The sequence below is a fragment of the Lutjanus erythropterus genome, chromosome 22, assembly GCF_056507025.1.
Source record: "Lutjanus erythropterus isolate fLutEry1 chromosome 22, fLutEry1.hap2, whole genome shotgun sequence".
Classification (NCBI taxonomy): domain Eukaryota; kingdom Metazoa; phylum Chordata; class Actinopteri; order Lutjaniformes; family Lutjanidae; genus Lutjanus; species Lutjanus erythropterus.
Window position 1 is genome coordinate 10025147 of NC_139338.1, and position 14404 is coordinate 10039550.

The 14404-nt window shown below is 40.2% G+C and overlaps 3 protein-coding genes across 3 annotated transcripts in view; 1 reads left to right on the forward strand and 2 right to left on the reverse strand.

The window, feature by feature from the left end:
• Window positions 1-2672: 2672 nt before the first annotated feature.
• lyrm5a (LYR motif containing 5a) lies at window positions 2673-3109 on the reverse strand. Its single transcript, XM_084710868.1, has 2 exons — window positions 2971-3109; window positions 2673-2887 (listed from the first exon to the last, which is right to left on the reverse strand). The coding sequence occupies exons 1-2, from the start codon at window positions 3013-3015 to the stop codon at window positions 2675-2677; spliced, it is 258 nt and encodes an 85-aa protein (XP_084566994.1). The 5' UTR covers window positions 3016-3109; the 3' UTR covers window positions 2673-2674.
• A 534-nt stretch (window positions 3110-3643) lies between these two features.
• On the forward strand, window positions 3644-12030 carry dnai7 (dynein axonemal intermediate chain 7). Its single transcript, XM_084711506.1, has 16 exons — window positions 3644-3698; window positions 4679-4780; window positions 5202-5290; window positions 5467-5571; window positions 5863-6000; window positions 7110-7244; window positions 7437-7540; window positions 7999-8157; window positions 8284-8440; window positions 8821-8911; window positions 9123-9286; window positions 9370-9529; window positions 10557-10771; window positions 10878-11036; window positions 11183-11296; window positions 11746-12030. The coding sequence occupies exons 1-16, from the start codon at window positions 3644-3646 to the stop codon at window positions 12019-12021; spliced, it is 2223 nt and encodes a 740-aa protein (XP_084567632.1). The 3' UTR covers window positions 12022-12030.
• Window positions 12031-12062: 32 nt separating this feature from the next.
• Window positions 12063-14404, reverse strand: part of irag2 (inositol 1,4,5-triphosphate receptor associated 2) — a 45864-nt gene continuing 43522 nt past the window's right edge. The window contains exons 38-40 of the mRNA XM_084710556.1: window positions 14281-14307; window positions 13501-13661; window positions 12063-13129 (exon numbers count right to left, since the gene is read on the reverse strand). Coding sequence (XP_084566682.1) covers window positions 12987-13129; window positions 13501-13661; window positions 14281-14307 — 331 coding nt within the window. The 3' untranslated portion in view covers window positions 12063-12986. The remainder of the gene's footprint in view (window positions 13130-13500; window positions 13662-14280; window positions 14308-14404) is intronic.

The following is a 14404-nucleotide window of genomic DNA, read 5'->3' on the forward strand; positions in this document are numbered from 1 at the left end:
GGCAATGCCACATTAGATATTAATTATGTAGAGCAGAGTTCACATGTTCCAATATAGTGCTCCTTTCTAAAGGATGGTTCACTTGATCCTTAATTAACATTCAACAGTGTTAGTGTTCAACAAACACCATTGGTATATTAACCCGATCTGTGTGCCTTTGAACTGTGGAAGGAAACTTGTGCAGACAGGGAAAAATTCCACACCAAGTTGGAAGGTGGATTTGAGCATAGGACATTCTTGCTGTGTTGCACAAATTTATATTTGAAGTAGTGATATTTTGCATTGCAGCAAATAACAGAAAGGCGATGTTGACCTCAGGGTCAATGTCAGCTTTTGAGAAAATAAGACAAGGTAGGGGAAGTTGTCAGCATTTTCACAAGTGGTGTTGTCCATTTTTAAGGTGGACTGAGTAGATGTCTGATGAGGTTGTGGTTAATGTAGGACCTGGGTCTTCTTCAAAGATGTACCTTGTACAGAGACAGGCTGTTATCCACACAAAAACAAGTACAAAATGTATTTACAGGCAAAATAATCCCCAAATTGCATCCCTGTCGCTTTCCTTTCAAGCTGAAGTTCCCCAACAACATGTACAGCACAGCATACAAGCGTGTCTACACTGGACTGCTACTTTGGTTTTGCCTCTGATGTCCTGCTGTTGCTCAGCTCTGTTCTTTACAGAGTTTGAAATGGAAACAAAATGGAAAATGTGTAACCCTGCCTGGTACCCAGCACTGTTAGCAAGTAAATGTGTAAGGATTGTGTGCAATGATTGATAGCTGTAAGGATGCAAAATTATAGCATAATAGCATAATGATATCAAGTTATTAAGTTGTTGTGTGCTAGTATTGATTTTAAAGAAAATTAAAAAGAAATGTCCATATAGCAAGTCATTAGAAATGAGCTTGTTACTTTTACTTGAACATCAGTTTTGAAACACACACATTAGATATTACTTAGAGCACAGTTCCTGTGTTCTAATGTAGTGCTCCTTGCCAAAGAATAGTTCATTTAATCCTTAATTTGTGTGCCTTGGACTGTGAAAGGAAACGTGCAAACAAAGAAAAATATGCAAACTCCACACCAAGTTGGAAGGTAGATTTGAGCATAGGACATTCTTGTTGTGTTGCACAAATTAATGTTTAAAGTAGTGATATTTTGCATTGCAACAAATAACAGAAATGAACATTTCTTGAATAAGAACATGTGAAAACTTTTTGGAACTTAATAAAAGTCAGTTTAGTTTTTCTTTGTTTCAATCCAGTTAAATGTTTCTGTCATTCAGTCAGTACTTGAACATGGGGATATGTCTGACAAATGTTTTTTTGTGTGTGTATGTGTGTGTGTGTGTGTGTGTGTGTGTATTTTGTTAATATGTCGATTAAATGTTTAGTGAAATGACTTTCAACATTTAACAAATTCAAAACTTTTAACATTTTGCTCAATTTTATGGACATACTGTGCATGGAAATAGTAATACAATAGGAACCCAGTGGTTAAATAATAACTACAGTATTGATTCACTCTATATTCCTGCCTAACATCCAGATTACCAAAAGGGGGCATCCACATTACATTTCTTGTGTTTGTCAGTTCTTGAAACAAAATGACAAATATATTTAGACATTTTTATGGTATAATCTCATGCAAGCAATGACAAAAAATGAGCCGATTTTATAATATTTATTCTAACACAAGACATCACAGTTTTAAAATAGTTTCCTTTCTATCAAATACTGCCTTGATACATAGTCATGTACAATAATTCAATTTGACCATGTATTTACAAAATATATACACTGAAATACACTGTACAGTATGATTCAGCCAGTAGGATACCTAGGCTTTCGCAGTATTTCAACAACTGTATTATTACCCTTGAACTCAGTCATGATCTGCCCATTTCAAAATGGACATTGCATGAATTAATCTTGATTGAGGACATGTTGAAAACCTATGCCATTGACCTGTATACAGTATCAATGGTTTAAAATGCTTAAAATTGTGAAAAAACAAAACAAAAAAACATTATGTAACAGCGTCACTATCATCACTTTCTGGCACTTCTTACAGATGGTTGTTCTCTCTTCCTGTGTAAGGCAAGCTTAGTTTATATAAGGGCAAATGTTTATGCTTTCATTTCTGCTGAGTAACATGAACTGTATCTCGTTAATAATGTCGCATAAAACGATAATTAAATATTGACATGCTGACTGTACTTTCCACACACCATGTATTTCTATTCAGATGGGAAACTTTTTTTAAGGCAGTCATTTACTGATAAAAAAGTAACATGTGAACACAGGTTTAATTAATGAAATTACAGTCCCATTCAGATCCCATAGCAGCACCCTGACTCTGTTTGACCTGAATGGAACAGAACCTTGATTAGTATAAGTGGTAACACCTGAGTTTTTCACGTCAAAATGGCTGCCATGAAAGGTATTATTTTTCTGGTTCATAATACCTCTTCTTGTTTTTCTATGGCAGCCATTTTGAAATGATATAACAGTGTAAAGACAAGTGTTGCCAGTGATACTAATTGAGGTTCCTTTCCACTTGGCTCACTGGAAAGGCTCTGCTACACTAAATGGAACGAGACCTTAATTGGTATCATTAGTAACACCTGTGTTTACCCTACTTTTTCATATCAATATGGCTGCTGTAAAATAGTCTTTTATTTTTCTGGGTCATAATACCTCTTCTTCATAGCTCGATATTTCCTGAGAAAATAGAGAGCCTCCAGTTCCTTGATGACATGGTCGCCACGGGCCACCAGCGTCTTGATTTTTTCAGGGTCTGTCACGTCTTTATTCTTCATGAAAGCTGACTTGAGGCGCTCTCTGAAGTAAGCTGCTCCTTTGGGGTACTCGCGGCCAAGATACAGCAGCTTTTTGGAAGGTGAGACACTTGTTAAAACCATTTGCAGCACAGGACATAGACGAATCTTCTGTGTTTGAGTGTGTTACTTACAGTTTTGTAAAGCCGTATGACATCACCCCTTAAAGGGTTGGCCATGTTAGAAACAAGGTGCCTTTCAAACGTCTGAAACGAGAATAGTATGAAGGAGAAACTGTCATTTAACTGAGATGCCAGTGGCAGCAGAGACACAAAAAGTCGGTGGGTGTGTGTGTGAACAAATGGGAGCCAGTCAAACAACGGTCCTGTCTACAAGAGAACTCTAAACCTGCGAAAGATCTCGCGAGATGTATCACTTTAGCCCAAACTATGAGCTTTCCCAAACCCTAACCAATGGTGTTTTGTCCTTAAACCGAAGCAGATTTTAACCACAGCGTTGCCACTTAAAACATAATGGGCTTTTACAACGTGCCCACTTAAGAGAAGTGTACAAATACCGCGAGAGTTTCGTAAATCTAGCGTTCCCATTATGACACCTCAAACAACGGAATTAGCCAGAGCATCAGTGGGACTAGCGTGCTTGTTAGCATTTTTTACAAACTCTAAGAACAGCCATATTAAACGGGAGATTGATATTTACATGCGCTCTTTTGTTGGGTGGATTTATTCAGGCGGTACGATAATGAAGAAACGTCTCCTTTCCTTTGTCCTTCCTCATGAACAGCCCAGCTGTACACACTGCCGTAAGTCTATTCGTTATGTCGCAAATAAAAACAAAGAACCGCGCATGCGTAAGAGTTTCTATGGTTACCAGGACGCTGTGGCTTTTTCGTTCCATCATGGTGAGTTTTTTTTAAAGTTCTTCATATAAGCTGTCTGTTTCACCTTATACCTTGTCCTATTCAAGTTGTTTAAAACGCAGTATATATACTAAAGTATAGTACTGTGATTAGATAAACTGTGCTTTACGTTAGAGAGAAGAATCCTTCTCTTCTCTAGCTACTACTTACTTTGTTTTCTCACTTCCCACCAGTTTCTCACCCTGTGCCTTGAATTCATGATTTAAACCTTTTTGAACTCTCTCTCTCTCCGTTTTCTTCGGTGAATGATAGAAACCCAAGAAAGGAAAGGTATGAACAAAAGTCAGCCAGCACATTTATAACGTGACTTCCACATTAATGTGATTATCACAGGTATGATGTATACAGCCAGGCACAGAGTGTTCATCCTACAGTCATGTCACTAACACACTTGTATGGTTATGGATGCACGATAAATATGGGGGCCAATAAATTATCGGCCAAGAATGGGACTTTTTTTTATTATTATTATTATTTATTATCCTGATAATGAAATTCTAGCCGATAGATATCTTATATAACTAATATTTGATTTGACAGATTATATCAAAACATTTCATTTGAATTCTGGTCTATAAAAGCTAAATATGTGTGTGAAAGTTTTTGATGTACTTTAGAAAAAATAAATGAACATATGAAGAGTTAAAACAGTTTCTTTTTGGTGTAATAGTGGTGTGGGTTAGGTCATCTTTGCTCAGTACATCTTAGTCTTTCTTACCTTCAGGTGTACATACTACAAGTTATATGTTTTTTTTTTCTTTTTTCTGTTTTGAACACAAATGTGAAATCATAATTTATTTTATCAGTATTGGCCATGTGAAGCAGGTAGTTATCAGTTATCTTAACAACTGAAAAAAATTTATATTGTGCATCCGTAGTTACTTTGTGTACCCACCCTTCTCAGTAATGAACCATGTTTCCAACTAGACATAAAATTGTGGGCTACCTCTTTAATATGTAATTTTTTGCTGGTTTCAAGTCATCCAAAAAGGGGCGTAAGCTGACCAAGGCTCAGAAGGCAAAGCTGGAGCAAGAGGAGGAGGAGAGGAAGCTGCGAGAGGAAGGTAATCCATGATCTACATCGTCTCTATTCATTTATACTGGGGCAAAATTAAACACTTGTCAGAAACAGTGGTATGAGGCATTAAACTCTGCAGGAAGCTGATGAAAAGCAATCTCTTTAATGATCTGTTTTGAGCTTCTACTAATCACTGTTTAGGAATACAAGAGATTCTTCAAGTACAAATTTGAGGTACTTATACTTTACTTGAGTTTTCATCCCACTTTTTACCCATCCATCACTACATTTCCTGATTATACTTACAAAACCTACTTTTATGTAAATAACATTTTCAATCCAGGAATTTTACTTGCAACTGAGTATTTTTGCAGTGTGATTTAGTACCTGTACTGAAATAGAAGTGCTAATCCATCACTGGTGTTGAGGTACTTCATGTGCACATTATATATGCTTTTGCTTTACAGAGGAAGCACTGCTGCAAGCAGAGATAGAGGAGAAGGAAAGATTGGAAAGAGAGAGAAAGGAGAAGGAGCTAGAAAGGCTTGAATTAAAGGTAAGATGTCCCTATGGAAGGTAATACCATGTCAGACAATGACTTAATATAAATTAACCTGATTCTTTTTTGCTTGTGAGAATAAATCCAATCTAACAGACTGATTGAGATATTCACTGCTGTCTTGAGTGCTGGCATCGTGCTCTGCAGTGTTCATGAGTGTCCTCTGGTGACAGGACCGTGAGCGCAGAGAAGATGAGCTGAGCAAACTCCGCCACCTCCTGGAGAAGAATCATACTGCAGTAACCAAATGGAAAAGTGAAACTGTGGAGAAAGAAAAGGTGTGTGTGTGTTCCTATCAGTGTGAGTGAGACATTATGAGCTGTCTGACACATGTATTATTACTGATTTTTGATCCGTGCTCAAGAAGACTTCAGCATGGAAAAACAATACTATGATGTTGATACAGAAATAACAAAACATTTTTGTCCCTGTTGAGACTGAATTACTACAAAATAATAAACTCTGTGCAAAAAAACACACCTGCCAAGTGGAAATAGACGATCAGGCATTATAATCTTCCCTTCAAAGCAAATTTCCTCTGGTTGATATTTGTGTTTGTTTGTGTCCAGTGGGAGAGATACATGCGTTGTGATGGTATCCCAGACCCAGAAGAACAGCGGGATATTAACACATTCATCAGCTTATGGAGAGACAACCCAGAGGTCAACATCAAACATGTGCTCAAGGAATGTAAAGTTGCCCTACGGGTGTGTACTTAATGTGTAGCTGTATATGTGTCACATGCTTGGTTCATAAATCAATGAAGAGTAAATTGACTCCTCCCCACTTTTAATGATCTGTTAACAAAGTTATCAGTTAAGGACCACTAATATTTTCTGGTTACATGGAAAAATGCTTGCTTTAATTCATTTTAGATTGTAAAAATATGACTTGTAAGGGTTTCCAGCTGTTTATCCAACTAAGGAAGCAACCTAAGGATATTAGTTTTGGCTAATTACTTGATAATCTTAGATTAAACAAAACACAATGCACAATAGAGAAACAGAAAATGCACACTTAATTTGTGCTCTGTGACATGTGAGTGTTTGTCTCTGTGAGGCAGTAGATAAGATAAGAAGTCTTCTCTTTTGATATGATTAAATAGATATATTAAACTCTTACACTCCTTCCTGCCCTACCATAGAGCAATTTTTATGATTTGTAAGGGAGGAGGCAGAGGATCTTTAGGGGGAGATAGCAGATCAACAGTATATGCCACACAGAACTGGTAAATTTATCATCTGAAAGCTGGGAACCTGAAGATTAATTTGAGGCTCAGCATTCTATGTCAAGTTTTTCTAGTCATAAATCTGTAATAAGTGTGCTTTCTTTAGGCTCCTATTCCTAAATGTTGAAAGTTTAGAGTGTACATGGGCTTACAACATTGAAGTATATGATGGCCATTCCCATGCTGTCATGTCTCATATGTTGTTGCAGCAGTTTTTGGGTTGATAACATTGGTTGCACAGGTTTGGTGCAACATTTAACCATTTTGACCACTCAAGAATTAATAGAAAAGTCCATAAATCACCCCGAAATACCAGATTAAGACACCAACACCTTGAGGAAGACCATTGAAAAATTCATGCAGTGATTTGGTTCTTGTCACAGAGATGGCCTATAAAACCAATCATGTAATCATCAAAATATTAATGACATTTTCTACCTAAATCAAATGACTTGACTCATGACCATTGTGCCTTATGCCAAAAATAAGCCCACTTATGAAAATTCCAACACAGTCAATGCATTATAAATGATCCCTTTATTGTTAATGTTTATTCTAGTGTGATAAAGTAACTGGTGTCTCTTACAGCTGATGGAGAAGCTGGAGGTTCTCCTCAGAGACACTACAGATCCACATGAGGCCCAGAAGTACCAGGAATCTCTCATAAATCTGCACGAGATAATTCACTCTAAACACCAACTCACCACTGAGGAGATCCTCAAGGTAAAAGAATCATTTCATTAGGTGTACTTGTGTTTACACATATGAAACGTGTTATAGTATAATAAAATTCATGGGTGGGGTGATAGGTTATTGGGTGTAAGGGCCGTTTTTGAATATCATGTGAGGTCATGACACTATGGCTCTTTTGGAACTATTCATGTTGTTTGTGTTTGTGTGTCTCCTTGTTCACAGGGGGCCAGTGAGAACGTTGACACTGAGACGGGCAACATGCAGACTGTGATCAAAGATGACAGCATCACACTGTGTCTGTGGGCCAATCTCAAGAAGAATCCAAGGTTTGTGGAAGAAAGTGCCACACATGAGTTATATGGGTCTATATGGGTCTTTTACAACGGGAAGCTGAAGCTGTTACATCGCATCTTTGACAAAAACAAAGTTAGTTTGTTTGTATTATTGTGTGATTTCAGTGGATCCAAATTAACCCTTTAAAGTACAATGACACAAACATACTAAGAGATTGAGGCAGCTGTAGACCAACAACTCTTGTGTTCTGTGAGGTAAAATGACTGATTAGTTAAAGGTGTCTGGTTAATTTGGAGAAAGCAATATTTGGCTTATATAACAGAAATAAAGGCTGTCTGACAGCCAAGTGAAGTGGTGAAACGCTTAACATAGTGTACCCTGTACACTAACTACGGATAAGTACCCCATGCAGCCCCATTTGAAAAAATCCAAACTGTCCCAATAGCTTTAGTATTTAGTATTTATCTTTCTTTCTGGCTGGTCCATTCAGGTTTAAAGGTTTCAGCTTTGAAGAGGCGGGCCTGGGCTTTGAGCTTCCCAAGCCGCTGGCTGTGAGCGATATCGCTGTACGGATCCTCCACACACGTTACGATCACCTGTCCTTGCTGGCCAGGATGGCTCACCTGACAATACACACACCCAGCCGCAGGTCCTTATCTGCTCTTACCAGAGCTAATACAGCTAACACTATGAATTCTTTTACAGTAGAAGTAACACTGGTAATATAAATCCCTTTGTTCAGCGTTCTTGTCTTTCCTCATCTGTTTGACCCCAGGTCTCTTGCAGGTGTTGAAGAGCTTCCAGAAGACATAGATGTACCTGAGCAGGAGGAGACAGGAGGAGAGGAGGAGGTGGAGGAAGACAACGAGACACAGCAGCAGCAGAGAGAGGATGAGGGGGTGATGTCCGTCCAAGGGTCTGAAGAGCGGAAGGTAAAATGCAAAAAGACTTCCCTGGTCTGGGTAAAGGAAACAAAAATAGAAGGGTAATTTTATCATAAGCCAATATTCTATGCTCTCTTTGGTATCAGCTCTATTGAAGCCTATGTGAAATAAATGGAGAAGCACACTAAAATCCAGCATATCTATGTTGTATGACCTTTGATGAAAAAAATGCCCCTAAAAAATGAAAGGACACACATCAGGCTTCCCATAGGCTTCAATAGAGCTGGCACCAAGCAGAGCATAGAGTGTTGGTTAATGATGTACTTACTTACTTAATTATGTACTTACATACTCACATCTGTTTTAGTTTTCTTGGTCTGGGTCAGTACATTCAATCTTTTCATTCTTACTGTGGATGTATCTCACAGAGCGCGGCCAGTTTACAGTCAAGGAGAAGCAGTGCTCAGCCTGCAGAGGGACGAGGGAGCAGAGTACACACACAGATGGAGGAACTCAGAGGTAGGTCTGACACTTACTGATACTCTAGATGGAAATAAAAAGACAGCCCCACCACACAAGATTTAAACCTGATGTCACTCAATATGATTGACAGGTCCTTTGATACATGGAGTAACATCATACAACAAAGTTTCGTAAAAAGACATAAAATCTTATTTTTCTGTAGAAGAAAAAAGTTCTTCCTCCATCTTCTTTTTTTTTGTCTCTTCAGCTGAAAGGGACTTGACTTCTCCTCTTGGGCAGTTGTCAGCAGTGGACCTCGATGTCCACGTGGTGGATTTAATGCAGTACACACCTCTGGGTGGGGTCCACTACTATGAAGTGTTTGATCTCCCGCCACAAGCCCACTATGTCAACGGCTGGAAAATTAGACAGGTAAATAGAAAAGGGTTTCAGTGTTCACTACTTACACTGGGCCCAGCAGCTAAAGTCAACTTTCCTCATCCATGTTTTCCCAGCTGTTGGACAACAGACTGCAGGCGTTCCCCTACCCTGTGGAGAAGTCTAACTTAGATGACAGCAAAGTTCTTACCTGTCCTCCTGTTGGGGTGTCTGTCACACTGCCTGACTTTGTTGTTTTCTTGGAAACCCCCCAAGTGGCTCGCTGGGATGCTCCAGGTAGGGCAGACGGCAAGATGTATCCTCTTCTACAAAAGTGTCTATAACTTTAAACTACAGTTGGTAACTTCTGTAAAAACATTTTTTTGCCATATTTGCTTGAACTGTCACTGTTGGGGTGCTGCAATTAAAAAAATAATCTGTTGAAATGAGCTTTCAATTTGTTCATCAAATATCAAATATATTAACAATGGCAGAACCATCAGTGCCAAATCAAAAAACTGAATTGAGAATTGTGACACCCCTAGTCACTGAATCCTGTCAGTTATTCATGAGGCCGATAATATGTGAAAAATCAGGTTCCTCTGGCTCCTCCTAGTGCTCATAAAGTGAAGTGAATGAAATAAAGATCAGATTTATTATAACAGATGATGTAAGACAATTAAGGCCTGACAGAAAGGCCTTTTGAAGTCGAGGGGCATCTGAGAGGTAAATTATCCCATGGATAACACAATTGACAGCCCCAGATAATGAAATTAAAGAAGTTATGAGTGGGAGGAGTGAAAAGTAGAAGGAATGACAAATAAATTACAGGCCTAAGCATACAAAAGTCTAGTCTTCTTGACTGAAATTTTGTAACAGCTTCATTTGTAAGAATCCACAACAGCTGAATGAAAACAACCAATCACAGCCATCTTTCAAACCAAAATGCATGTATTTGACCATGCGGTCAGGTCTCTGCATCATCTTTTACCTGGTCAAATACTACCCTTTTGGGTTGGTGGCTTGGATAATTGATTTTTGAGTCCTATTTTGAGTAATGTTCTGGTTGTTTTCATTCAGGCACGGTGGATTCTTTCAAATGGCATGATTAACACTAAGAGGAGCTAGAGGAACATTGATTTTTTTTCACATATTATGTGTGACAGTTTCAGTAAATATGACAAAAAAAAAATTTCTACAAGTTACCGACAATAGGTTTAAGAACAGGTGAAAGAAAAGGTGTTGCAAGCATAATCTTTTCTAAGTTCCTGAATTTGAAAAGGGCACCAAAAGTCATGGACAGTGAAACTGTTTTTTCATCCAGGGAAGCAGTGGAGGACGGATGGTATCACTGACCTGTCTTATGAGGAGGAGGAGGCCAAGATCTCCTTCACAATGGAGTCCTTCCAGCCTTTTGTGCTGCTGCAGAAAACGTATGCCAATCTTCCCTTCCAGAGCTGGGAGCTCAGGCCACTGGGCCAAGACTCAGCTCTGTTCACTGTCAATGGGGCACTCATTGACCTCAGTGTCATGATCCAGGTGGGAGACTGAAGAATACTGTTCAGTTCGTGACAAACAGAAGGATTCATTTGAAGATGTTGCCTGATTGTTTAACATTTTGTGTTTGTGCCCATTTGACTAACAGGGTAATCAGTGTATGTTAGAGTCAGAGGAAGAGAGAGGTCTCTCTTACCTCGCAGGGAGGTGGATGAGTGGCCCGGCCCTGCTCCGAGCCATGCTCAACGCTGGCATCAACATCTTTGTCAACGAGTACACGGACAGATATGTCAGCACCTGCGGCAAGGTCTGCATGTTTTCTCTGTTGGCTTTAAGAATAAGAGAAGGGATCACTGTACAGAGTGAATACCTTTCTTAGATTTACCTTGACTGTCAACATTTTCCACTAGATTACAGTGTTATGAATGTGCTGTGTGTTTGTCTCCTCCTCAGGACCCACTCACAGAACACGCTGCCTACGAACAGATGGCCCTCTTCGCCTCTGCTTGCGCTTTCTCGTGGAGCAAATGGAACGCTAAATGTGGCGCTGAGCATCTGGTCATGCAGGTATTCTTGCTCACACAACCACTCATTTAATTTGGCATTCTAGCCCCTGTTGTCTCCTCAGCGTCACCTGCCACATGCAGAGGTCCATCCCAACCACTTCCACTCTGGCACTATGACAAACAATTAAGTGTTTAGAGTGTAGTGACAAGAACTGCACTCCAGCACTTAACTGTGCCACCTGGGTGCCCTTAACACAAGCAGATTTGACATTTACACACCCACAAGAAATGCATGGCAGAGAGATGTGATCTCTTCAGAATGAGGAAGAGAGAAGTTGTATAATGCCAGAGTTTAAAAAAGTGCAGTCTTTTTCAAACAGGGAGGACCTGGTGCTCTCTAGAAGAGATGTTTGTTAAGAGGACAGACCAGAGATGAAAACTACAGCAGTATATAAAAACACAGCCAACACAAAACACCAGTTTACCTTGAATTTACCTCTCCTCTGCCAGGTATGTGAGCACCACGGCCCCGCCCCTGTCCCCAAGGGCTCATGGAGTCTCTACCTGCTGGGTGCTCAGAGGAGTCAGAAGCTGGAGATCACAGAGAATAGTGAGTCTTTCTCTCCAGACCTTTATCCTGGCAGTGAGTTCCACTCCACCTTCATCCACATGCTCCAGGACGACATGAGCACCGATGGCATAGCTAGGACCAGAGAATCCAGTTATCTGTTCATCGACACAGTGCAGAGTCTGCTCTGTGCCACCAGACCCCTCATGTATTCATAACCTGTGTGTAATTAAAGACACCTGCATTTCAAGAACACACATTTTCTTAATGTAGAATTGGCTACTTTATTTGTGCAAAGTTTCACGCATCTTCTTTGGAACATACAAAAGTGTACGAAGTTGAAAACGGTGACAACCACAGCAAGAACTTGAAGAGAAAAATAAAAAAAAACCCTTTGGTGGAAAGACTGTAACAATGTAGAATTATAATTTAACAAAAATAAACAGATATTCACATCTCCCCACTCAAAACTAACTCATAAATATAGATTTCAAACATTTTAAAACACATAAAAGATTTATTACCAGTGTTTATAGACTTAAAAATTATAAAATGTCCTCTGCAACCCATGAGAGAAAAGGCTGGTGGTCCTCCTGTTTCCTCAAGTGCATGAAATGTGTTTAAAAAGCCATGTGGCACACTTGGAGCCATTGTCCATGATGTTTGTCTATGGAAAACTGCACAGAGGCGTTGCGCACGACTCAGTGGATCAGTGCTATCATTCTGATGAAGTTGACATATGATTGGTCGATATTGTACCTGCTCTGATGTATCATCAAGCCTGATTTCGCAGATTGTGTCAGGTCCAAGTAGACAGTTGCCAGCAGCACTGAGTAAAACTTCATCATAATGTGTTTAGGATGTTAAGCAGCACACCATAGACCACCTGTAACTGCTTCTTCTCTTAAAACACACACATATACATACAAACACACAAACAGACTAATTTAGCAAACGTGATGTGATGCATAAAATCCTCCACAGGGTTAACTATGCCCTGAGGTCTGGCCTGTGCTGTCAATGAAAGTCTTGTTTTAGGAATCTTCAGGCACCAGTAAACTTCCAAACAGCCTCTGCTCAGGAGTGGAGCACTGCTACTTTCCTTCATCACCACTACAGTGCGCACATCATTCCTGCAGAGAGCCGATGGGCAGTAACACCATCCACCCCGGGGTCTCGGGGGCTAGACGGGGGGCTGTCCGTTGTGCCGAAGTCCCGCGTAGGGCCACAGCAGCTGCTGGATGGTCATCCAGGAGTCCCCGGTCCCCACAGGGGCTGCATCCACCACAGGCTGCATCACCAGACTAGCCAGCAATGCCAGGAGACCTGCAGGGGAACATGAATATTTAACAGTATTTTTGGAAAATGTCTGCAGATAGCTGCTCTGCGTTTAGAACAAATTGTTTTAAAACTTTTTTTCATGGCAGCCATATTGATAGAAAATAATAGTGTAAGCACAGGTGTTACAAATGATAATGATAATAGACTAATAATGTCCTGTTCCATTTAGTGTAGCAGAGCACTGCCAGTGAGCCAACATGCACAATAGCAGCACCCTGACCCTTTTTGACCTGAATGGAACAGAACCTTAGTATCACTGGTAACACCTGTGTTTACACTGCTATTTCATATTAAAATGGCTGCTGCGAAAAAGATCTGTCACATTAAAATCAGTACAGCAGACAAACTGAGTGTACCTGCAAGCACCACCACCATCGCCAACCAAAGCCAGAGCGCCCTTCCACCTCTGGCTACTGCTGCTGCTGCAGCTGCTCGAGAAGAAGTCAAGCTCAGGCTGTGGGACAGACACTGGGCCATTCCTGGATCTGTAGACGTAGGGCTGGAGGCTGGGCTTGGACTGGAAATGGACAATGACAAAGAATCAAATGTTACCACCAGAGGATGGATGGGAAATGAAGCATGATGGAAACATGGAAAAATGGTCCAAGATGCGCAAGATATTGAATAAGTTACCAGAAATGACAGATATGGAAGGAAATAAGTCATCACAGAATCCTTCTTCGTAAAAAAACTGGGTCATTTGTGGTAACTAATGCAATGGATGGCAGGCAGTGAATTAGCTGCAGCTTGGTGCAGTCTAAAGTTGCCTTCAATGAAGCACATTCTACCACCTGTCTCATACTCTGCCAAAAGATGCAAAAGCATTCACATCTTCTTTAGCAGAATGACAAAGCTGTCAGCAGCATAGTTAATAGCGGTTGGCATGGAGGTGGATTTGACCATTGACTGGTTAAGCAAAGGCAGCAGACAATTGAGGCCTGGAATCTGTCAGCAGTAGGAGTGCTGCTTCAAATCACTCTACAGTCATTGTAAGAGTCGGTGCAAGGTTTTAAGTGGCTTTTGATTGGCACTCCCACATGATAAATACAGGCCCTCTGCATGCATTGATTGTTTTTTGGACAGAGACAGAATCCAGAAGCACTTCCCACTTTGGAGTCTCCTCTCTACACACTTACAGCATTACAAACAGCTCGTCCTGACTCCTGAGCAATGTGCAAGGAAGAAAAAAGGAAAGGACAGTTCAGAACAACACATGATCCGCTTGCGCAAAATAATCAGTTGCCCCACAAAAATAAAGAA